General features: G+C 53.4%; 1 protein-coding gene across 1 annotated transcript; it reads right to left on the bottom strand.

The window, feature by feature from the left end:
- Window positions 1-3,861: 3,861 nt before the first annotated feature.
- Window positions 3,862-21,167, bottom strand: LOC132685199 (annexin A8). Its single transcript, XM_060642251.3, has 12 exons — window positions 21,022-21,167; window positions 16,129-16,219; window positions 15,026-15,120; window positions 13,562-13,675; window positions 12,714-12,804; window positions 11,893-11,972; window positions 11,330-11,389; window positions 10,709-10,802; window positions 10,359-10,454; window positions 8,603-8,661; window positions 7,342-7,464; window positions 3,862-4,735 (listed from the first exon to the last, which is right to left on the bottom strand). Exons 1-12 carry the CDS (start codon window positions 21,040-21,042, stop codon window positions 4,676-4,678), a joined length of 984 nt encoding a protein of 327 aa, XP_060498234.1. The 5' UTR covers window positions 21,043-21,167; the 3' UTR covers window positions 3,862-4,675.
- Between the last annotated feature and the right edge of the window lie 3,147 nt (window positions 21,168-24,314).

The raw sequence follows: 24,314 nt of genomic DNA, 5'->3' as shown, positions 1-24,314 counted from the left end.
CCCTAAGGTGGTTAAGATATTCTGTTTTATCCTTTAAACTTTTAAGTTTATGTCTTTGCTTTATTTCCGATGTTTGAAAAACCAGATGTGTACGTTACATTTAATATTTAAAAAATAACTAATTAAAGGGAAACATGTAAGAGAGTCAGTGGGAGCTGCACTTGGGTTTTGAAGCCCAAGATGTAACTTGGTTGTGTCCAGCCAGGTGGCCTTGGGCAGATCACTCCCCAGGGAACAAAATGGGCCAAAGAGTATAGCAATGGCCCACTGAGGGTCCGTATAGGTAAGTGGTTTTGAAACCTAATTGGAGAAGGGTGCGGCTCAGCGGTGAGGACACACAGCCCACTAGAGCTGGCGTCCAAGAAAACACAGAACGTCCCCCACATAGTGATGAAGAAGAGGGCCAGGTTTTCCCCTCCACAGTCCCTCAGCCTTCTCTGCTGGGCAGTGGGGGTCAGCTCCTGGCTGACAGTTAGCCTTTCAGCCACAAGAGGGCACTGTGCGAGCAGGTTTCTAGGCCAGCTGGGCGCTGCCTTGCAGCACGGATTCGGTGCTGGGTCCAGATAGCAAAGGTGGTGGTGTATTGGCTTTCCAGCGGCAGCGGGAGGCTTTATAAGTCATGTGTGGTCACACGGAGAGGTGGAGAGGAGGGCAGAGCAGTGCCTTCACCGGTGATGTAGAAGGCCCAGCCAGTGTGTTCCCTCCGAGCTGGAGGCCTCAAGATGGTGCCATATCACAGCCCAAGGGCCAGGAAGGGGCTGGTGGAGGAACGAAGGTAGAGGCCACTGGGCCATCATCAGACAGGGCCCACTTTGGCCCAATACCATGAGGAAACTTGGACACCAACATGGGGCCATGAAAGTCCCTGGACCCTCACTCTGATGCCGAGAGCCACCAAGCTATTTCAGCTGTTAATGTGCTGAAAGGGGAGCTGTGGAAGGTCAGCACTGCTCCTCACCACAGGGTCAAAGATGCAGTGGCCTGGGGCTACATCAACACCATGTAAAAGATTTTCCCACACCGGGACAGAAGGTGGCCAAGGCCAGTCTCCTCCTAAGGAAGTAGCTTCAGGACCACAGGGTACTAGGCTGGGAGGTTGGAGGGAATCACTGTTTGTAGTTGCAGCGGCCACAGCACTGGGCCTGTTCCAGACTCATGCAGGTGAACTCGTCATCTGTGGGGTTGCCAGAAATCGTACCTAAATCCATCCCAGATGCTCCCTTTCCCGATCCCTTAAAAGCTCCCATTGTCCTTTGAGCTTCTCAGTCTGATAGCTTGAGTCCTCCCTGACTTGAGTCCTGAAAACACCTTTATCTTTTGACTCTCCCACCTTGGGAGGCCTGAACACACGGTTCCTGTAATCTGATGGAGCCCAGATCTGCCCTGCTGTGTTTGCATTCCTCCCTCTGCCTGGAATGTCCTCCTCTATCTTGTCTACCTGATAAGCCTGAGTCATCCTTCAAGACTCTGCTCAAGGGGCACCTGGGTGTCTCAGTCAATTGAGTGTCCTACTTCAGCCCAGGTCATGATCTCACGGTTCATGGGTTCGAGCCCCACATTGGGCTCTCTCCTGCCAGCACAGAGCCCGTTTCAGATCCTCTGTCCCCCTCTCTCTGCCCTTCCCCTGCATTCACTGTCTCAAAAATAAATACACATTTAAGGGAAAAAAAAAAAGATTCTTCTCAGGCATCACCTTTCTTACAAAGCCTTACCTGGTCAGCTCCAACCTGGCTGCAAGTAGAAAGCTTGGCCACGGAACAAAAGTACAGGGTGCTGAGCACAAATCTGTTCCCCCCTCTACTCCTTGCCAAGACAATCCTGATTTTGCCCAAGTAGTCAGTCCTCAGCAAGGTGACCCTTCCCCTGGTCAAGGATAAACATGGAAGAGGCCAAGCCCAATATGGTTCTGGCCATGTGTGCATGGCCCACTGGACTGGTGGTTGGTGGGTGGGGAGGGCTGAGTGCTTCCAAAGGGACTCAGACAGGGACGGATCCTGCTGGGCTTGTTCGTCATTGCATGCTCAAAATCTGAAGCAGGGCCTGGTGCTAAGCAGGTGCCACAGGAGTTGAGAGAAGCTGTCTTCTCCATCAGATCTTTTAGGACTATTTTCATTAGGGCTGGTGAGTAGGTTTCCCTCCTCCCAGAGTCTAAGAGGCCCAGGGTGTCTTCTTAGACTCAGAGGTGATGAAGAATTAATTCAGGTCCCGTGGCTAATTGGGTCTTCTGTCCCCAAAGCCTGTACTCTTGTTTGTTTTTGTTCATTCAAAAACATTCATCAAATGCCTGCTATATGATAGCCATGGAATGTTCAGGAATGGATAAAACCAAGTTCCTGCCCTGCTGGGGCTCCTAGCCTTTTTGAGGGACACACATAAACAGGTAATTATCCTCTGATGCCATAAGGGCATGGATTCTTCAGAACAGAGAGACTTATTAGTTGCTCATAAGAGCATCCACTCTGGACAGTTTAAGCAGAAAAGGAATTTATGAAAAGCCACAGGACAGCTCACGGAATCCTGTGCCAAATGAAAATGATGTCTCAAATCATGCCATGAGACAAACCCGAACTCAGTTTACTAGATCAGGTCCTCCTTCCCTACCAGCTGGTATTACAGAGGAAGAGACCAGGTCTAGCTTCTGAGGATAAGGAAGCTTGGATCTGAGGATTGAGAGGGAGTTTATTAACATATGATTTCCTGTAGAGAGGTACAGATAACAGTTTTCATTATAGAGTTATGGCAAGGCTACAATCAGGGAGCACCTTGCTTCTCCTTTTCCTCCTTTGCTGAACTCAAACCGATCAGACCCCAAAATATTATTTTTTACATTATTTTTTAATTTCAGTTTTTACATTTACATCCAAATTAGTTAGCATATAGTGCAACAATGATTTCAGGAGTAGATTCCTTAATGCCTCTTGCCCATTTAGCCCATCCCCTCCCCCTCAACCCATCCAGCAACCCTGTGTTTGTTCTCTATATTTGAGTCTCTTATGTTTTGTCCCCCTCCCTGTTTTTATATTATTTTTGCTTCTCTTTCCTTATGTTCATCTGTTCTGTGTCTTAAAGTCCTCGTATGAGTGAAGTCATATGGTATTTGTCTTTCTCTGACTGACAGATTTTGCTTAACATAATACTCTCTAGTTCCATCCACGTAGCTGCAAATGGCAAGACTTCATTCTTTTTGATTGCCGAGTAATACTCCATTATAGATATATCCCACATCTTCTTTATCCATTCATCCATTGATGGACATTTGGGCTCTTTCCATCCTTTGGCTATTGTTGATAGTGCTGCTATAAACATTGGGGTGCATGTGTCTGTTTGAAACAGCACACCTGTATCCCTTGGATAAATGCCTAGTAGTGCCATTGCTGGGTCGTAGGGTGGTTCTATTTTTAATTTTTTGAGGAACCTCTATACTGTTTTTCCAAAGTGGCTTCGCCAGCTTGCATTCCCACCAGCAATGCAAAGAGATCCTCTTTCTCTGCATCCTCGCCAACATCTGTTGTTGCCTGAGTTGTTAATGTTAGCCATTCTGACACCAAATTATTTTTAAGAATACAGATGCATTAAAAAGAAAAAGGACAAAAGAAAAAAATCCCAGAGCAACTGTAAAAGTACCTTAGGACTATGTCTGTTTTATCTGAAGTGCCCAAAAAGTTATTCTAGCAAAAATGATTTGGAGGTGCAGAGGACACTTTCAGTGCCCTGGCCATGTCCCCTTTCCCACCTGTGTGCTCAGGTTTGTTTCAGCGCCTCCCCACCCCCATGACAAGCTCTTAAAGATCACATTTCTTTTATGAACGCGGACAAATTAAGTTGGGCCTGGTCTGGCCACTGATAAAAATCCAAAGGCACTTAGATTTGAATGTACAAGTCTTTATTATTCTGAAAAGCACAACCCAGGCATCTCAGCTTTAGCTGCCATTGCCATTTGGTTGGAATGAGAGATGCTCCCTGCTCATGTCAGGGGAGGAAAGAACAGCTTCTTTGATCAAGGATTGGATAAGCCCGGGCCCCTCAGAACACAGCGTCCCTGGGGTGGGACATCAATTTGCAGCTTTCTCTATTAGTTAGACAGCAAGGGAATTTTTATTCTACCTACAGACTCAAGTTGTGAAGAGTTTTTAGAGGAGGCTCATGAATGAATGTGAGGGGCCTCCCAGTGGGCCCGAATGTGTGTGTTTCTCTCTCAGCGGCTCACATGCATGGGCTCTGAAACACATGGGTTCCTCTGGCCTCCCTGGTGGCCTTTCAGAGAGGCGTATCAGCTGAGATGCTTATGCAAATTCCATATTCTCTGGTCTTCGCAGATCTTGATTTAGTACACGGGGTGGGGCTGTGTACCTGCGTGACCTGGACACAGGTGACTCTGGCACAACTTGGGAAGCTCCTTGTGTGGAGGAAGAAACAACCCCTTCACACCAAGGTGTCTGTCAGGCCAGATTATACTCAGGTTGGCAATGTGCTCACATCCAGAACTGACTGGGGGAGGGGGCAGTGGAGGGAGGAGCCCCAGGCAGAGAAGCTGGCTGGAAAGCACTAGAAGCTGGGAGACAGAAAACTGAAAGGCAAGTTGTGCCCCCCCACCCCCACCCCCCCAATCCATGGCCAAGGTTGAGCAGGCAAGACCCTGTGGCTCCGGCTTCGGCCTTTGCCCCACTCTGAGCCTTCAGGAATCACTGCCCACCAGGTTCAGCAGGGCGTTCTTGTAGTCACCACTGGTGTCTCCCTGAAGACAGGAGGGACAAGAGAGTCACAGGGGTATCTGTCAGCTGCGGTTATTACTACAAGTCATGGTCTTCGGGAAGAGACCTGGCACATCCCCTGTGGGTTCCCATGACACAGGCCCACGCTATGTCACCCACCTGTTCTTGTTTTCCATTTCAGGCTATTTCTTTGTATCTCCTTTGATTCTCTTATGAGTACAGGGGAGCTTAATGTAGAAAATGAATCACAGACACAGTTCTGCTCTGGAGCAAGGAAGGCATTTGGATGGTCCCCTACCCCCGTCAGCTGTCCCAGGACTCTTCCCCATGTCAGGGCCTGGGCAGGCCCCACCACTCATTTATTTGACATGACCCATCATTTATTCAACACCTCCTACTGCAGATCAGGGAACCGAGGTTGGAAGTAGGGCCCCCAGGGCCATATACCCATACCCACATACCTAGAGGCAGTGGGGGAGGTGGTGAGAGCCCCGGCTTTGGGTCCACGCAGAACCCAGACGAAAGCTCTGTCACTCACTGACCCTGTGGCTGAGGCAAGTCCTGTCTCCACCCTGAGACTCCCGCTCATCATGCTGATAATACAAGCATTGCTAAGATGTGCTGAGGAGTGACTAGCAGGGGAAACGTGGGCTTGCCTGCATAGCAGGTGGCTCACATAGGGGTGCAGCAGCTGTCTCCCAATAGGATAGACCCCACAAGGCCAATGGCTGAACCCCATATGTGTGGTCTACCAGTCCCCTTTAGCTATGAGGCGGGTCCTGATAGGTCTGGCTGGTCCAGGATCTGCACACAGAGCCAGGGAGAACAGGGGAGGGCATATCACCAACTCCCTTTTTATGAAGTTGAGGAAAAGGGGAGGGTGAGGATATAAGTGATAGGGGTGGGCCAGTTCCCCTTTCCTATGCGCTACAGCAGTTTATGCCTCATGAGAATCACCGAGTCCTTATCGGTTTAGTCAGCTTTGCTTGTGCAATCATTTGGGCGTGAAATTTTCTTGTAGATTTTTAACCACATTTAAAATTTCTTCCTTCCTTCCTTTCTCCCTCCCTCTTGTCCTCCCTCCCTCCCTCCCTCCCTCCGTTCCTTCCTTCCTCCCCCTCCCTCCCTCCCTCCCTCCTGTCCTCCCTCCCTCCCTCCTTCCTACCTTCCTTCCTTCCTTCCTTCCTTCCTCTTTTACTATTCACAAAACAATTTTTGTAATATAGCATTTTTGTTTCTGTGTTATTTTGCTTTTTTTCAGAAAACTATTCATGGTGTCTATCTTTTTAAATGTGTGGGTATAAAGTTATCCATGGTTTTTTTTTTAATTTTTCTATTAATTTCTATACAGAAGTTTTTAATGCTGGTATCACCATTGGGCATCATTTTTGCTTTGATGACAACTACAGAGAGTGGTCTATATTAAAAAGAAAATATTTGGCAATTCCAAGTAAATTTTCGTAAGTGACAACAGTAGGCAAAACCTAACGAGGGCGGGCTTTCTTGTATGTCTAGACGGGGGACTAGATCATCGATGATATTTTTCAGGCGCTAATTAGCCTGCTAAGTCTCCATCATGAAGTCTATACACTGGATGCATCAAAGTGATCATTTTCGCTCAGTGTTTCTGTTCCTCTGAAGTCTGCCTGTGGCTCAATCTAACTGTGATGGTGAGAAGGTAGAGACATTTCCCCGATGCCATAGAAACCATGTATGGTTGAAAATTTTCCTAACACTCTCCTGGGACTGGAGGCTGGGAAAGCCATTGCTGCAGGTGACACGTCAGGAGCCAGGGGTGGGTTTTGGGCAGCCCTCCTGTCTTTTGACAACACTGGCTGGAAAGCCAAAAACAAAACAAAGAATAATCCCGCGGTCCTTCACCCCCACCTACCCACTGGCCCATCCTGAGACATTTTAAAGTAGAAATGTCTTTTTACCATACTGTGAGCTATGTGTTTCTTGGAAAGAGTGGCTGACAACAGATATTTGTAGAATAACTAGAGACTTGACTTGACCCAATGGAGACTTAAGGGTGTACTTCTCGAGGTTTGACTTCTGTTCATAAAACTGTCAAGACCTCATTTGCATTAATAACTAGAAGAGCTATTACAAAATTACAGCGGTGTGATTATCACTGCATTTTCTCAGGTCCAGAAGGTTTACTGACCAGCATCTGGTTTGGTAGTGTGCTGGAGCCCATCTGACTTATCTCCTTAAAATCATGCTGCTAGGATGAGATGTGAAGTCTAGATTTGAAAGCTACTGCCTCAACTCCTACCAAACTATATACTGTCATTGACATTTGGACATGGCTTCCTCCCTCTGAAATGATTCAGTGTGTCATTTTCAAAGGGACGACCATAGCTCGAACGCAAAGCCAACTCCGGGTGTGATGTACACGGGCCTCCATGATCTGGTCAGTGTGCACCTGCCCAAGTTCCCTCCCAGCCCTAGCCACACTCACCCCCTTGCCAATCCCTGTACCCACTGCGTGGCAATGAATGCTCGAGTGTGACACCCACTGGGAAAGGATGGACACATGTGACTTAGGACTTTGGTCACAGCATCCAGGCCTCCCAGTAATGCCTCCGTTTCAAACTAGTGGTAGAATCAGGAACTCATGGCTTACCATGATCATGCTGCTGAGGGTCTTGCCGTACATCTTCGTGAACTGACACTTGATAAGATTTAAGTCAATTTCGCTTCTTGAAACGATGTTTCTTATCAGGGTTCCATCACGCGTCCCTGCTCCCTGGACAAGACACAGCAATCAACGATCACTGCTGGCCCTTCTGGTCCATCTCTGTGATGAGGGACGCATCTGTGCTTTGGGTGCAGGGGGCCTTACGGGGGGACGGAGATGCAGGAATGAGCCTCTGCTTCATCGGGTGAAGCACTGAGAGGGGTACTTTCGTAGCTCAGGATCTCCATTCCCTCAATCTCTTCTCCCTCACTGGCCCACGTATCAGCCCCTACTGGGAGCCAAATGTCCCAAAGTGCACTGTGTGTTGGCTTTGCCACATCAGATTCTAGGCACAGAATACTCACCACTAAAGGAATACGACGTCTTCCTAGGGTAGCGACATCATGAAGCTCGGCTCAACTGGCCAAGTCACAAGCAGGACCTTCCTGCTTACTTTCATCTTTGACTAGTCTCATGTCAGATGGCCAAGGGAACCCCATGCCCTCTCTCACTTCCTGGCCATAGAACTTAGGACTCTAATTGCAGGTGGTACCAACAAGCACAGATCAGAGAAGGTGGCCACTGACTTCAGTCTCAGGGAATCACTTTGAATGTCTATCTTCCAGTTTGGTTCCAGGTGCCGGAAACTTCACCCGATACAAGTGGCTTGGATGTCTGTTTGAATGGCTAGTGCAGCCTCTTGGACAACAGACAAACCCAGATTGGCATATCTGGGATGCACACGAAAGTTGAGTGCTGCGTGTGACAATCTCCCTCTGAACTTCCATTCAAAGGGCGCCTTGACTTCCTGCTCTCTCCAGGACGTCACATGGTGGGATAAAACGGACAGGTGGACTGGCTTGGGTTCAAATCAAGGCTCTGCCACTTACCAGCTGTGTGACCTTGACCACAAGCCCTACTTTCACCATCTCTAGGATGGCAGCTATGACACAGGTCTCACAGGATTGTGATAGAAGGTCAGTGCAATGAACACCTGCGAAAACACCTGCTCAGATTCACCCTCACGAGGTGTGGATTCCCTTCTCTGGACTCAGCTTGCCCTTTGAGAGCTACAGCATTCTGATCACAAGAGGTTGGAATAAGAGAAGACACAGGGTTGAAGACGGTAGTGGCTCTGAACACCTTGGCTTTGTAGTTGGTGCCGAGTAGGGCTGACAATAAAGGGAACAAAAGGCAGAATAGTTACCTTCAAGGCGTAGTAAAGTCGCTCTGCAAAGTAGCTGTGGAGGTTCCGGGTGCATTTCACTGACAAACAAGAAAGCTCTGTTAACACTAGAGGTTGTAGGTGGCATTGTGTACATGTTTATTTATTTACGTCCTGCCTTGGGTCTTAAGGGCCAGCATTATGAAATTCTTGGCCTATTTATTTATGCTTTGCCTCGTTCAAAAACAAGAGGCTTTGCGTTGGGTGGGGCGGGACAGGGAAGGAAGCCTGAGGCACTGGGCACAGGTCCGAAGGCACAGAGCAAGCAGGCAAAGCATGAGGTGTAAATGCACTGGGGTCCACAGGGCTGGCCCGTGGGAGCTTGGCTCTGTCCAGGGCAGCCCCTAGGCTCTTACACTCCAGAGCCAGCTTTGCCAAGAATCCGGCCACTCAGCTCCACAGAAGAGCCATGGTTATAGTGACCACCGGCCTCGGAATGTCCACTTTACCTGTCGCTTATCAGTAAGGTCCCTGCATTTGAATTTCCATGTGACAGATGGGCCCCAGCCCCAGAGCACTAAGGGCATCAGAGGGTGGGCCCCACACTCGCTTTCATAGATGCTGCTGCAGAGACTCGGCATCTGGGTCAGGGAGGTTGGCACTCTAGCCCAGGGCAGCAGAAAGAGTGTGGACTTTGCTTGAGGTAGGCTGGTGTTCAACAGCCTGCTGATGGCCTGGCATGACTTCATTGTCTGACCTGCCTGCCTTACCCAGTCCTCATCTGTGAGGGGGATGATGGGAGTCTTCAAGGAGAATAGGAAGTGGCCAGCACAGGAGGGAACTGCACACCCTGCTTTTCCCTGTCTGAAGATTTACCAGGAGGTCGTTCAAACTCCATGCAGGGGCTGACTGACTGAGATTGGAGCGGGGGGTATGCTGAGATGCTCCGACATAGACGGGTTTTTATCACAGCAGTCAAAGCCTGCTGGGGAGTGTCAGATGCCCCGGGCCACCCTGCAAGACCCAGGCACACCGTGGAGCTCCCCTGACTGCCCAGCACCGGACGGGGACAGCCTGGTGTGGAGGTGAGTGTCCTAGCCCCGGGGCCCTGACCTTGGCTCCATCATGGCAGGGAGGAGAGGACAAGTCCCTCTGCCCCTGGGCCTCAGCTCTTTGCTGTGCCACGGTTCCCCTCCCTGTGATCTCAGTTCTGGCCCCCAAGATGTGGTCAAGCTTTAGGGAAGGTTCTCAGTGCTCCCCAGCATCAGCCCATCAATCACTCAGTTTGGACTCCAACTATGCGTCATCATTTCTTCGATGAGCAACCAAGGAAGAGACCAGGCTGCTGGCTCAGGTCTAGACAGGTGGCTTTCTTCAGGGCTTCACAGCCAGAACCAGAATATTCCCTGTGTGGCTGTTGGAGGGGAGCACAGGCCCTGGGTCTGACATAATCCTGCAAACGCACACACACATTCACATACTCACTTATTCTCACATGCCTCCTGCTCACACTAGCACTCACACTCACACTCGCACTCACATAGCACAGGGATTACGTGGGCAGTACTGAGAATAGTCCTTGGTGGGACACGCCACACGGAAGACACGGGGGGTAGAATAATTCCAGTGTCCTGGGCTGAAGGGTACATGTGTGTGGCCTGGCGGTGGCCAGCGGTGGTCCCTTGAAGGTGGACATAGGGACCCAGTTGCTTGCTATTGCCACCCCGGGCACAGCCCCACTGCCGAGCCCCGTGACTGTGGACGCACGCGTGTCTGAGCACCGAGCCCCATCTCTTACCCACTGTGAGCATGGCCTCCTCCAGGGAGCCGTGGGTCTCACTCTTGATGCTGTCCTCAATGCTCTTGCTGGCGATTTTCTCATATTCCTCAAACACTGTAGAGAAACACCCTTTCTTAAGGGATATGCGGTCTCAGCGCGACACCCCCGGCGTCTCAGATCAGAGACTGCATACCCATGTGCCATCCCTGACCTCCACCTGTTTACCGGGGAAAGGGTCCCTTTCCCTGGCTCTCACCCCAGCTGCATGACTAGACAAGGATGCACACTGGATAGTCAGCGTGAAGGGAGAGGCCCTGTGGCCAGGCCGCCCTGTGCCGCCTTACATTGCCTCCTTCCTTCCCCGGTACCTCTCATCAGGTGCGTGGCACTGCGTGTGCACAGGATGGTGATGAATTTCATCTCGTCAGTCCCGTGAATCTTCTCGCCCGCGGCGTACAGATCCTAGCATTGGGACAGCCGCAACAAGCCAGTGAAGGGGAGCAAGGAGGTGAGGTCTCCCCCCGACCCACCCACCAGGTCGGTTAAAATCCCTTCTGGATACCGGGCCAGAAGCCACCCTGCCAGCTCCCCTGCCTCCCCCTGGGGCTTTGCTCTGCCTCTGGGCATCTCCAAGCACTCTGCCAGCAGGCAGAACTATGGCAATCTGAATGTGCCCAGTGGGTCCTCAGAGGCCTAGAGTCCCCAGGTTGGACTGTTCCAGGACAGAGCTCCAGTGGACCCCTCCCAAGTCACTCCCCTTCTTGCTTTCTGAGTGTCTCCGACAACCTCACTTTCCTCCCGGGACACCAAGGAGATAAAGGTCTGCAGAGAGCGGGGCGGGGTCCCCGCCTAGCTTAGTGCCAAAGAGAACCCGGATGGGCAGAGGGGCTGAGTGAGGCTTCCAGGCATCAGCCCCAGGAGTCTAGATGGCAGAGGGTGGGGCAGGAGGCCTGCAGGGCAGAAGCAGCTGAGGGTGTATGTAGCCTCACCTGTGCATCTTGGACGGCCAGTCCTGGGTCCACAAAGCCGCTCACGTCATCCCTGCTGCCCTAGGAACAGAAAAGGTGACCATGTAAGGCAGGCTAGCCCAGCAGAGCAGCTGAGGCAGAGGGGAGAGCTGGGCAGGAGGGAAGGCAGGGCTCTACAGCTTTCTGGCCATGGGCACTTCAGCAGGCCAGTTACCCTGTCCGGGGCCAGGTTTTCTCATCTGTAAAATAAGAGTAGTAAGGGCTGCCTCCGAGGGAGCTGGGGGAATCAGTGAGCTAAGGTAAGCAGAGTGCCTGGCAAGGGCTGCATGTGTGAAGCACCCCCTAGGGGACAGGGCACTTTCCTCCCAGTTCTGTGGCGCCCCCATGTGGCTGTCAGGGAGGTGCAGGTGTGAGAATCCTCCAACCACGCAGGGAGGTAGGTACCCAATGAGCCCAGGCCGCTGGGGAGGTACCTCGGCCCTTGCTCCACCCCACCCCAGCAGCTCTGCCCAAGAACTGCTCCCTGGGGCCCAGCTGATGCGGTTCTCCAGGCAAGGGGCTCCCAGCAGCCTGGGCTGTGATACCTGCAGGAGGCACACCAGGATCCTCTCCAGGTAGCCGCTGGTGTCTGCCTGGATGTCTTCCTCCAGGCTGGCCCCATAGTCTGCAGGGGAGACAGAACCGTGAGGCACAGACCCGCTTTCCTCCTCCCAGCCCCATTCCCTGCGCTTCCCCCAGTTAAAGCCTTCTGGTAAGAACGAGTCACGTGGAGTGGACATACTCCCCAGGTGCCTGAATGGCAGAGGCCCCACCTCCTGGTGGGGAAGCAACACAGACTGCCAGCCCACCTCCGATCACAAAGGTGGGTCAGGCCAGAAAGCCCCTCTAGGGGCTGCCTCCTGAGTTCTGCTTCATGTGCAGTTTGGCAAAGCCAGAGCTTTCAGGCACATTGCCCACCAGGCAGACCACGGGGAGGACATGCTGGCTTCCGTTTGCCTTGCATCCAGCAGACTCCACGATAGCTGGCCTGTGGTCTACACCCCCCATTGCAATGGGGCCCCCGCACGGTCCCCAGGGTCAGCCTGTGTCCAGCCAGGAAGGAGCCAGCCCCATCCAGCGTGGACACAGCCCGGGGCCCACCGCACTGCCATGCCCTCAAGGGGCAGAGAGTTTAGCGTGCGTGCCCCTCTCCCCCAGCAGCCCGTGGGCTTCAGGGGGCTTAGAGACCATCAGGCACAGGACTGGACATACAGTAGGTGCTTAGCACCCATGTGTGGAAAGGCCCAGAAAGGGTCTCTTCCAGTGTGGCTCAGTGCACCGCTTGTCCCTCATCCCCTCCCAGGCTGCCAAAGCCTGTGGCCATTTCCAAGTGAGCCTCGATCTCAGGCCTCGCACCTTCCCTCACCTTCCTCATAAGCCTTCATTATCTCCTGCAGCTGGTTCTTGGTCCGAGAAGCCAGGATTTCGATGATGACGCCCTCTTTGGTTCCCAAGCCCTGTGGATAAAAACCTCTGTCTGCTGGAGAGCTCTGCCCGTGCCCTCCTGCTCTGTCCACACCCTCTTAACTAGAGGCAGAACCGGTCACTGCTCTGCCCCCTCCGATGGGGGCCTTCACTGGGGGGTGTTTCTGGAGGAAGTCGCACGTGTTTGTCTCCAGTGGTGGATCCTGTGGGCAGGTGAGGTGATGGGAAAGTTCTGTTTTGGCTCCGCCCTCCATGCTGGTTGGTCTCCAGCCAGGTCTCTCCACCTCTCTGAGCCTAAGGCTTCTCTCCTCCGGATAAAAAGCTGCCCGCCCCGAAGGAGGATTAGAGATAACAGATGTCAAATGCTGGGGCCGCACACCCAGTGAGTGTCCTTTCTATGGAGATGATTCTTCTAGCCGGACCCTGATTCCCTCCTTGATCATCTGCCAGGGTGGAAGGAGCAGTGGGAGTAATAGGAAATCCGAGAGACCAGGCAGAGACCGCAGACGTAGCTCTCTATTTCTTACACACCTGGTCTGGCGCTGTCCTGAGAAGTGCTGAGTTTGGCTTCCTTGTGGTGGGGGGACGGCAGAGGCCAGCCAGTCTGGGTGTGGGGGCAGTCAGGGCAGCAGGCTGCAGGCTCAGCCGGCCCGGTCATTTCAAAAGGTGGCTCAAGGGGAGCTCGGAGCTCCCAGTGCCAGGCTCTCTTGGGAAAGGTGTCCCAGGCAGCGCCCCCACCCAGTCCTCCTAGGTGTTTCTGCCCCTCCCCCACCCCACCTGCTTAGTTACCTTCATGGCATCGTGCAGCTCCTTGGCTTCATATCTGTATGGTGGGTACATGAGGGCCACGATGAGCCTCTCAAACTTGCCACTCAGCTCCGACTTCAAGGTCTCGGTGAGATCCTAATGCAAGAGAAGGAAGGACAATGTTCTGGGTGTCCTGCCCACCTGAGTGTGGACAGCAGGGTGTGCCAGCCAGTCCTGGGGGCTCTGGCTGGACTCCCCTGTGGGCTCTGCCACACGCTGGTGCTGGCTGGGGTTTCTTGGGCCAACCGCTTTGCCTCTCTGAGTGTCATCATCCTTACCTGTGAAATGGAGACAGAGATGCTCCTGCTTTATACCATTGCTTAGGGGACTGGCCGAGAGATGTGTGTGGCTCGACTCAGCTCTCAGTGCGGTGCTGGGCCGAAATACACATTTATCATTGCTCATCATCAAATCCCATCATAGCCCATGGGCACTGAATAGATGCATGATTGAATTAAGGAATCTATCTCATGTGTGTCTCCTTCTAGGGACACTGGTCTCCAGAAGAAGCCACAAGACCACACCCAGCTGATCTGCACGACACAGCAAAGGACCAAGGACCTTGTCAGACCTGGATTTAAATCCCAACCTTGTTGCCTGTAGGCTCTGGGATCTTGGGTAACTTATTCCACCTCTTAAAACATCAGTTTCCCCTAATGCTGAATGCAGAGAATAATGCCAGTTGTGAAGATTAAGAGAAAGAAATTTAAAAAAAAAGTTAAAAAGGACACTGGTGCCCCCTGGAATATTTAGACTTCATCATTCACTTTCCTGCGTCAAATCTTCCAACTCATGGCATGCGTTGGTGGAGGTTTCCTCCAGCCATGGCTATGTGTGCCTTTGTTCCTGTGTTTGGCTAGTGCCCCAGTGCCTGGCTCTGACCCGAGCTGGTGGAAGGAAAGGGGAGAGAAGAAGGGTCCAGCCTGTGTGCTCCCTGGAGCTCCCTTGAGGCAGAGAGAGGAGGCACAGGGCACAAGAAGCTCCAAAATGAAGGGAGAGTCCTGTGCCATAGAACGGAGCGGAGCTTGGCCTGCACCTCTGTGCGTGGGCAAGAGAAGGGCGTTCCAGGCTGTGGGAACAGGGTGAGCAAGGTACAGAGGCCGGGAAACAGCTCAAGGACAGGGCTGTGGAGCCAATGTCAAGGAGCTCGGTGAGAGAGACGGGGGTGGAGAGGAGGAGGCGGGCAGGCTGGACTGTAGAATGTCTGACACCAAGCCAGGGGTGTGAGGAGCCATAGGTAGCTTTTCCCAATAAAACGCAGGATGGCTAGTGAAATTCTAACTTCAGATAAGCAATTAATATTTTTGGTGTAAGCGTGCCCTATCCGCCCCATGGTTCTAGAAGCTGGCCTCAGACAAGGGCCACACCCAGAAGAGGCTGTCTCCGGCCACAGCAGTGCCTGCCCACCCCCACCCCGAGGAAACCGGACTCCCGTCCCACCCTTACCTTGCCAAACTGCGCCTTGAAGGACTTGGCAATCTGTTGCCGCTGTGCGTTGCTTCTCTTCGTGAGCACATCAATGATGGCCTGCTCGTTGGTCCCTGCAGGGGGTCACAGTGTGAGCACCCCCACTGCTCCCAGGGAGGCTGGGGGCTGAGCAGGAAGGAGGGAAGCTGCCTGGTGGCCAAGAAGTGGGCACACACCTCCTAGATAGCTCCAAAACCTGACGATTTCATGGTGTCGATAAGACACCTAGGCCGGAAATCCTTCTGTCCTTTCCCCACCTCCTACCCACACAGTGTTGGGGTGCTGCCTGGGGCCAGTCTCAGGGTGATAGAATCTGAGGACCCTCTGGTCATCTGGTCTGCTCTGGACGTCGCCTGGGGCCTTTGGAGCTTGGACAGTGAGACCTCCCATCCTGTCTTCTCTTGTGCTAATGGCAGTGGGGGGAAATAGGACCGAGCGCCCAGCAAACTGGTTCTTAGTCCCATTCCAGCAGCCCGTGGGCAAGCAGCTTCATCTCCCCGAGCATCCCTTTCCTCCTTTGGGAAGTGGAGATGATGGCAGAGATCTCACAGGAAGTAGAGGTCATGAGCATGCTGTCAAGGTTCACCTAGAAACGGCGCTTCCAGGCCCTGGCTGGATTCAGGAATGCGCACACCGGAGACAAGGAAGGAGGCCCCCTGTGCCCAGCCCAAGCAGAGGAGGGAAGCTGAGTGTCCCAGTTCAGCCCTACAGAACCTTCAGCTTCATCCCTTCCAAAACTTACAGTGACAGGCGGGTCCAGAGTTCCTGAGGCCATTCTGTGAGAAGCCTCAGACCGAGCCGGGTAAAGTTGCCCACCCAGGGACGCATAGGCATGCACAGCAGATGGCCTCTTCTTCCCGCCCAGGGAGGCGCAACCACCCTTCCCCTTCTCCTGCCTTGGGGGGTGGGGGTGCACGTAGACCAGGGCTGGGGGAGGGGGCCTGTGTGCTTCTCTGGGTGCCGGGAGTCAGTCCCAGACTCCCAGGCTGTCCCCTGACATCCCCTTTGCAGAGCCGTGAGTGCAGCGGTCTTGAGCAGAGTGGGCAGGCGCTCCTGAGGGAAGGCGGAGGACGTCCACTCACCAATCCCCTTCATGGCTTTGTAGAGGGTCTCCGCGTCGGGGTCTGGGTTAAAGTGGGGACTGCCCTTGACGGTAACACCCTCCTGTTCAATCTGTAAAAGAACCCAGGCCTGTTCAAAGTGGGAAGGCAGGGAAGGCAGAGCAGACTGCCAGCCCACCTCGCAGGCTGCCCCTGCAGGGCGAGCACACAGTTCAGCCTCTGTGGGCCACTGGTGGAGGATCTCAGCTTTCGGTGCCAGCGCCAGCCCTGGGGAGTTGGGGGACGCAGACTCGTGAAGGTGGCTGGCACTGTGGCCACTTTCAGAGCCGCCGCCCAGCCTCTGGTGTCGGGAGGAGGGAAAAACCAGAAGGAGGCCCTAGGATGGGGGGCTGGCCTGAGAAAGGAGCAGCAGGGGCTTGGGGGGACCTCCTTCAGAGTCCAGCAATGGTTCTATGGGGATGACAAAGGCAATTAACCACGACGTGCTCCTGTCCACCTGGCTGCCTTCGGAAGAGGCTTACAGTTTCCCTGCCTCAATGTTCTCACCAGACCTGTTCTTGGATCTTTTGTGAGAAGAATCCTGAGGCTGGGGAGGAGGTTTACCTGAGGTGATGGGAGCTTGGGAGGAGAAGGGGGGGCCCTGCAGGGTGTGTGTACAAAGGAACACGAATGGCAGTATATCCTATGAAGTGTAGCTTGGGGTTAGACCTCCTGGGGGGTCTCTGACTCAGGCCAGCCGCCCAGGAGTCAGCTGTGTGGGGAAGCTACTATTAAGTGAGGGTTCCCTGAGAGACCACAGCCTGCCTGGCCTGGTTGTAAGGGGTCCGTGGTTCTCCTCTGGGCTCTGTGGGACTGCCAGATCACCTCCCCAGAACCGCTCTTTGGTTAATAGGCTGGCACCACCCAGAACCACAGCTTGTGGAAGGGAGCCACATAACCTCTCCTGCCCCTGCCCCTGCCCTGGGGTGTGGGCTCCGATCAGGCCAGGCCTCTCCCAGCTAGTGCCATCTGAGGGCAGGGAGCAGGCCCCACCCACCACACCCCCCAGCTCCCTCCAGCATGGTTGACAGGCAGTGGGAAAGGACAACGCACCCCAAACCACAAGGACAATGAGCAAGCAAGGACAGGCTTCATGGAGTTGAACGCGCTACCTGGAGAGTGGGCAGACAAGGCTGGGAAGAGAGGCATGGTCTGAGCTCAAGCTGCCTCCTTTCTGAGAAGCGGGTACTTAGAAGAAGGTAGAGAGTCAGGGCACCCAGCTGAGCATCCTGACAGCTTAGGGCCTTTGCAAGTCCCCAGGCTCATGGAGGACAGAATGTTAGGTTTAGAAAGACCTGCATGGTGCTCTGAAAATTGTGATATAAACAAGATAACCAAAGTACTTGGGCCCTTGACCTGGGCCAAATCTTTAATTAAGGGCTTGCCTGAAGGCTCTTTAGAGTTGTGCCCTGTAGAATTTCACAGATGCAAATGAATGATCTTTTTTAAGTATGTGTTTGCGGGAAAGGGATAGTAGAGGAGTGAAGGGAGATTGGACATTGGAATCTGAAGAAGACTCAAGAGATCCTTCAAAGGAAAGGAGTTTAGTCCCATTGTGTTTGGTCTCTCGTGCACTTACACACCTACTTCTTCTATCTGCCCCTCATCCACTCATCTACTTTCCCACCTACCCACCCACCAGCCCACTCATTCATTCATCTATTCATCCATTCTTCACCCATTCAACAGCCACATCCACTCATCCATCCACCCATCCATCCACCCATTTAATCACCACATCCATCCTTCCTTCCTCCCTCCCTCCCTCCCTCCTTTCCTTTCCTTCCTTCCTTCCTTCCTTCCTTCCTTCCTTCCTTCCTTCCTTGTCCTGATTAGATACAGGGCAGATTGCCATCCATGGGGTATATATGAGGATATTCCTTTTGAGTAAGAGGTAAAAAGCCTTTCTATACCCTTTGGTTGAATGTCCAATGTCCAATGTCTGGTAACAAATTTTCCTATCTCATTTCTTAGCACCATGCACAAGAAACATTTCCTTGCTCAAAGTCCATCCAGAAGAGCCTGTGTGGTCCCAGAGGTTGCCCAATTGTGTGCATGAATACAGTGTATCCCTTGTTTTGTGGAGTCTGAGCTGCTGTTACTACCCGTAGCCATTTGATCATCTCCTTTGGGCCAGGCCCTCTGTGCAAGATGCTGTAGGTGTTGTAAGTGCAATGCTGCACAACTCCTTGACTTCTCCAATAGTTGCACTAGGTAGGTATGAATGCCCCATTTTACAGGACAGGGAGTTGGGCTCAGAGCACTTGGCAAGGTGACACAGCTAGTAAGTGGTGGTGTCGGCACTGGTCCCAGAATCTGACTCAGAAGTTGAGCTCTGTGTACTTCCTTCTTTCGATGATGACTATTGATGACTCCACCTTTTCGAGACAGTGAACTTCCCTAGAACCCTTCACTGAAGGAAGCCTTGCCCACAGGGTGTCTGGGGGCTCGAGCTCTGGGTGCCACCCGTGAGGGGCTTTCTCCCTGCCCCCAAACTGGCAGTAAACGTGCAGTGACCGAGTCACTGGGGAGCAGCCCATTCAGCAAGTCTGAGGTCAGCTCGGGCGGTGGTGTTAGTCAGCTGCTCCCAGGGGGCGGGGGTGGTGATTTTGCTGCATTAAGAAGCCTCAGCCTCTCTGCCCACTCCGAGGTTTTAGGGGATAAAAAGTACAATTATCTGGAATCAGACCCCCGAATATTAGCAGGGAGGGATAGAACTCCAGATCTTCCTATCTGAAACACCGCGCTGTTGGAGGAAGAGTCTGTCTGGACCCCCTGCCTGGAGTGAGCTTGTCCAGACAGGAACATTTTCACCGAAAGGATGACCGCCCTGCCTGAGACTCTATCTGTAAGAGCTCTGTTCAGGGAAGCCGCCACACCTTTACCCTCCCTCGTCTCGTCATGAGGCTGCCCTGGGAGACAGGACTTCATCTCAGTGAGACAGGCACAGACAGGCGCCCTCTAGCTGATCTTTCACAAGCCACCCCCCACCCCCACCCCCACCCCAGTCCTGGGCCTGGTCCTCACTGGCAGCTCAAGCTGTCCCAGGTGGGGTCTACCTGTGATCTTGCTGACCCAAACCAGTTCCCTCCACTGGTTTTGGGGCAGCCAAGGTCCACCGTTTGGGCTCTGGAAATGGGTTTCTCAGAGTCTAACCCAGATTCTAGCACTTACTAGCATGGCCACCTTGGGTACCCGCTGAGCCTCCCGTGCCTCAGTTTCTTCATCTGTGGATAAGGACACTGGCATCTACATTGTAGAGGTGGGACGAGGCTCAAGGGAGATATTGAATGTGAGATGCTTAGAGGGATCTCTGGCACACGACAGGTGCTCAGCGAAGGTCATCATTATCCTGCCAGGTTGGCAGGTCCCTGCAAGGAGGCTTCACCCTGGGGTTCCTGCCACACTGAGAGCAAGGCCCAGAGCCAGGCAGGCTAGGCCAGCAGCTGACAGTGGGAAAGTGCCCAACACCGGGCTCTCCCTGCCACATCTGCGTCAGGCCAGGCCAGGCCAGGACAAAACTGGAGGCCACTGTAGCCCCTTGACCTGTCCCGGCTGCTTCGCCGGGACCCAGACAACTGCCCCACCATTGCCACTAGCTTCCTCTCTGTCCAGGCCTGGTTTGTCTGAACCCAACAACTCCTGGGTTGAGACATTTGTGGCAAAGAGATTTCCTGAAGCAGGATAAGCCTGGGTCACCCACTGCCCCTCACAGACAGCTTGGGGACGGGGTGGAGAGAGACCTGAATTCTAGCTAGATCCCTGCCTGCTAGCTGTGGGACTGAGCAAGTCACCCAGTGTCTCTGAGACTCAGTTTTCTCATCTGTAAAATGGAAAGAGCAGCCCTGATGTCCTGGGGTGCTTGGGGATGAAATGCAGGAGTCGTGCCTGGGCACAATGTCACCTGCAGGTGTCATCTGCTTGTCCTCTTTGTCCCTGTCTTGTGTTTTCAACTCCTTTGCATGAGATGGCCTCAGACTCAAAGCCAGGTGAAACACTCCCAAGAATCTGTTAATTCAGCTGGGACGCAGGAGACTTGGGGACAGGCTGTGCTGTCTTCCCCACCTCAGTCCTCCATGACTCTATAAAGCATGGATTTTAGCCACTTAAGGCCCCTGTGGGCCAGGTCCTCCTGCCCTCTCTTCTCTTTCTTCAATCTTGATGAATAAACACCACTGATCGCCGGAGGACTGCCTGCCCTCCCATGCCCTAAGGTGTAGGCATTGATGGGTCTGCCAACATCAGCCAATTTGATCGTGTTGCTCATCATCTCAAGGGTCTTCAGTGGCTCCCCATTACTCTTAAGGTAAAGCCCAAGCCCCTTGGCCTGCCATGCGAGGCCTTTTAGGACCTGCCCTGCCTGCTTCTTTAGGTCTCTCTGCCCCCATTCCTCTCTCCTCTCACCCAGGACCCTCTCTGGAGCCACTTCTCTCCAAAGCCAAGCTGCCCACCCTTCTGGGCTTTTGCGTGTGTGTTCCCTCTGCAAGGAGCCATCTGCTTGATTCTCCTCAAACACACGGATGTGCACACATACCACATGCATGCACATATGACTCACACATGATAACCCGTAGCTTCGAGCAGCCTGACCCCTCCTTGCCGGGGCTTGTCCTCTGGGCTTCCCCAGCCTCTCAGTTCCCCTCAGTGCATTTCAGGGTTTCTTTATCTGTCTGCCCCCCGCCCCCCACTACACACACACAACTTCTCTCCTAACTGTGAGCGCCTCCAGGGCTGGGACAGTCTCTTCTCTCTTGCCTCCTCAATGGGCAGTCTGGTGCATGGCCGGCAGGCAGCGTGATTGTTGACTGAGCTGTCTTCTGTCTACCGACACCCTGCAGGCACCCAACCTTCCACCTCTGCTTGCTCTGCACTTACCCAGGCTTTCCACCAGGCCATCTTGTTCACCTCTCGATCGTCCTTCCCCAGGGAGACGAAGTAGGACCGGTCCACCTTCCCTCCGCTCCGAGAGGCACAGGACTGGCCCTCCAGAGGAGGGGCCGGGTTGCTTGGGGTTGGGTGTGGTGGTGCAAGCAGGCCCCAGGCCCCACCCTGAGCCGCCCCCGCCCCCCTCCCTTTCCCTCTGGGCTCTGCCTGGCTCTGGGTCCCTCCTGTGGCTCCCAGGCCGCACCCAGGCACCGCCCCGGCCTGCCGGTGGAATTTTGCCACTCGCTGCCAGACGTCTGGGCTGTGGCTGTTATGCAGACTGGAAAGTCTGAGTCCCGACCTTTGAAGTCCCCCCTTAGTAAACATCTTTACTAGATCCGATCTATATAAAAAAAAGAAGGAAACCACCTCTCCCTTTCTTTTATGGCGCAGTTTCTATGCCATTAACAGGGCAGTGGGGAGCCCGGCAAAGGACATGGGCACTGGCGGCCTCCATTTGTTGGGGTGTCTCTAAGTCTGGACACCTCTTTAATCACTGCGTGCATTCTGTCCCCCTTATTCTTTGCCTCAACCCCAAAAGCAGGTGTGGGCGCCATGTGCTACAGTGAGAAAGAGGTTCCAGTGTTCAGATCCTTTGCACAAATCCTGCTTCTTGAGCTGTCATCCACCAGGTCTCTCTGACTTGTTCTGCGCCTGCTCTGTGCTGGGCCTCATAGGATGCCAGCCGAGGGAGGGAGCCAGCTCCCTAGGGAAGAGGTTCATTTTTTCCTCTCTGGAGCTTGGCTTCCCTGGGTCCCCTGACTAGAATGTTCCGCAGCACACTCTTTCTACCCAACTCTTAACCCTCCCTTCAGGGTAAACACAGTGGCTCAGGGTTACAGCGAGGCCCCTCCATCCTGGGGAGGCTCTCCCAGGGCTTCCAGAACCCCTGAGCGAAAAATAGCCCCACAGTGGTGTGATTGTTTCATGTTTAGTGAAACCTCTCAGGGTAACAGATAAAAGTGATCCCTTGATGCAAAAATCCTCTGGTTTCCTGACCCTGAGTCCAATACTCTTTGCTCCACACGCACGGTGTCCCAGGCTGTTCTTTCTGGAAGTGTGGGCTGGGGTGGGTGGGGACAGAGCTGGATGCATAGGCTGAGGGAGGCAGCCACCACCCAGAGCTGCCTGAAGACTGGGTATCACTATTGCATAGCGCTGTGCGGTGCCATCAGAAAGTCACATGGACTTTGGAGGCCAACACTCCCAGGCTCCTTGGGAGCCCTTTGGGTCAGAAGCGAGGTGCCCTCAATGGTGGGGCTTCTCAGGACTTCAGCTGCCCATGCCCATGTGCATGTGGGGGCGTGCCCATGCTGTGGCATGAGTATGAGTGTCTAGTGAGTGCGTCCCCTCCAGGAGGCTGCGGTTGAAGTCTAGTTATGAGGATGACCTTAGACAGGCCTAGTGTGATGGGCCCTGGCAGAGCCCAGAGAGTAATGCTGGACCCTGAGACCAGGACAGGCCACAGAGTTTGGTACAGACACGATCTGGCCCTCTGAGGGGCCATCCTTCTTAGTCTCTTTATTACTACCCTAACTGACCCCTGGGTCTCCTTCCTGGGCCCTCTGTTCTTCCCCCTCCTCATCAGAGGTTCTGAACCTTGGCCGTCCTTTGGGATTGCTTGGTCACCTCCTACTCCAGGGACAAAAGCCCTGAGCCTTCCCCGTCTCCCATCCCCCCTCCTGCAGGGTCCCTTGACTCAGTAGCCCCATCCCTGGATCATCCATTGGGCCCCACATTCCTGTGGGCCTCTGACATCATGTGTTGTCACCATGCCCATTCTGGAGTCTCTCACTTGCCCCCTTGTGCCCACGTTCTGCCCTTGTGCCTATTTCTTCCTCCTGATGGCCTTTCCTCACTTTTGGGTGGATGTGGGCAGCTTGCTGGCCTTGGCTATAGTCCTCCACCCCATCTGGAGTGACACTTTGTCCCTGGATTACTGGGTCACTGAGTCAGGCAGGCAGAAGTTGCCTGAGGCCACGTTGAGTGCCTGAGCACAGTGCCTGCGCCCTGCTGAGTGAGCTCTGGCCCAGGTGTCAGACAGAACAGATCGCTGGCCACCTCTGGGGTGCCTGTCTGAACACTTTGTGTAGGCTCCTCATGGGGGAAATCACTGCAGTCTGTCCTTCCCACAGCTCAGGCAGATAGTGTGAGGGCCACACCCAACAACAAGGCTGGCAGAACCTGGCCCAGGGCCTGGGGGTGCTCAGTACCTACCCAGGCTAAGCTAGACTTCTCATGAGCAGTGTTAGGAGCTTCCTGTGGGGTGCCAAGATCTCCAGCCACACGTGTCACTCATGGCACAAAGAATGATGGATGCTGCTGTGTTCCTGACACCCAGCTGTGCGGGGGAGTGGGAGGGTGCTGGAGAGCAGTGGGTGCCATGGAGCAATGCGGTTGGTATGAAGGCAACACGAGCAGAGAGTGGCCTTACCAGGAAGGCCGTGTGGGCCAAGGAAGGCGTTTTTAAGGCAGGAGGGCATTGAGAGTGTTTAAGTGCTCTTGGAATGTCGAGAAGGAGAAGTGAAGACATAGGAGAGAGAAAACAGAACAGTGACACCAGTTCCCTAAGAAGTGGGAGCCAGGGCACAGCCAGAGACTTTGACATTAGTTAGGAAGGAAAACCCCAACCCCAACCCCAACACTCTTTGTCGTGATCTGTAAAGGAGATGGGCAGAGAATGAGGGCATGTCAGTAAAGAGAAGGCATTCCTTCCAAGTGTTCTCAGGTTGTTTTAGTCTGTTTAGCAGGAGGTGATAGAAAATGCTGAGTGTGGGGTGAAGTAGTGAGGTCGGAGGTTGGCCGAGGTTTGAAATTGTCATTGTGGTAAAAAATGAACCTACGGCGGATATCCAACTTGAATATTGGTCATAGACTGAATCACCCTGACGTGCCAAGCCTGAGTGAAGACCTCCCTGGTCCATATGAACATGGGACTTGTTTTAACCAACTGTGTACAGACCCAGGAACCCGTTCTGTCCCATCCAGAGAGCTAGTTCTGCCTCCTTGATCAGCCCCACGAGCCCTTCTAGAGCCTTCTGGAGAGTCTGCTGCCTCTCCCTCTCAGCAGACCTCTCAGTGGGTTTCTCTGTGGTGTTTGCTCTCTGGCCTGGTGAGTCAGCAAACGTGGATTTGTTCCTTTGTGTGTTTGAGTTCCAGGGCCTTTGTTTTATCCTTTGATCACTGGGGATGAAAGAATGAGCTGCTATGGCTATAGTGTCTCATTCTCTCCTCATTTATTAATT

The sequence above is a fragment of the Panthera onca genome, chromosome D2 (assembly GCF_046562875.1).
Source record: "Panthera onca isolate mPanOnc1 chromosome D2, mPanOnc1 haplotype 2, whole genome shotgun sequence".
NCBI classification, from domain to species: domain Eukaryota; kingdom Metazoa; phylum Chordata; class Mammalia; order Carnivora; family Felidae; genus Panthera; species Panthera onca.
This window is presented reverse-complemented; position numbering and strand designations above follow the sequence as displayed.

What these genes read in the sequence shown, in the direction of transcription:
- LOC132685199 (XM_060642251.3), bottom strand. Translation starts at nt 21,042, where the DNA reads ATGGCCTGGTGGAAAGCCTGG. An exon ending in CAAAGCCATGAAGGGGATTG is followed by an intron (nt 15,121 to 16,128) that starts GTGAGTGGACGT and finishes GACCCCCTGCAG; the next exon opens with GGACCAACGAGCAGGCCATC. An exon ending in TGGCCGTCCAAGATGCACAG is followed by an intron (nt 10,803 to 11,329) that starts GTGAGGCTACAT and finishes TCCCAATGCTAG; the next exon opens with GATCTGTACGCCGCGGGCGA.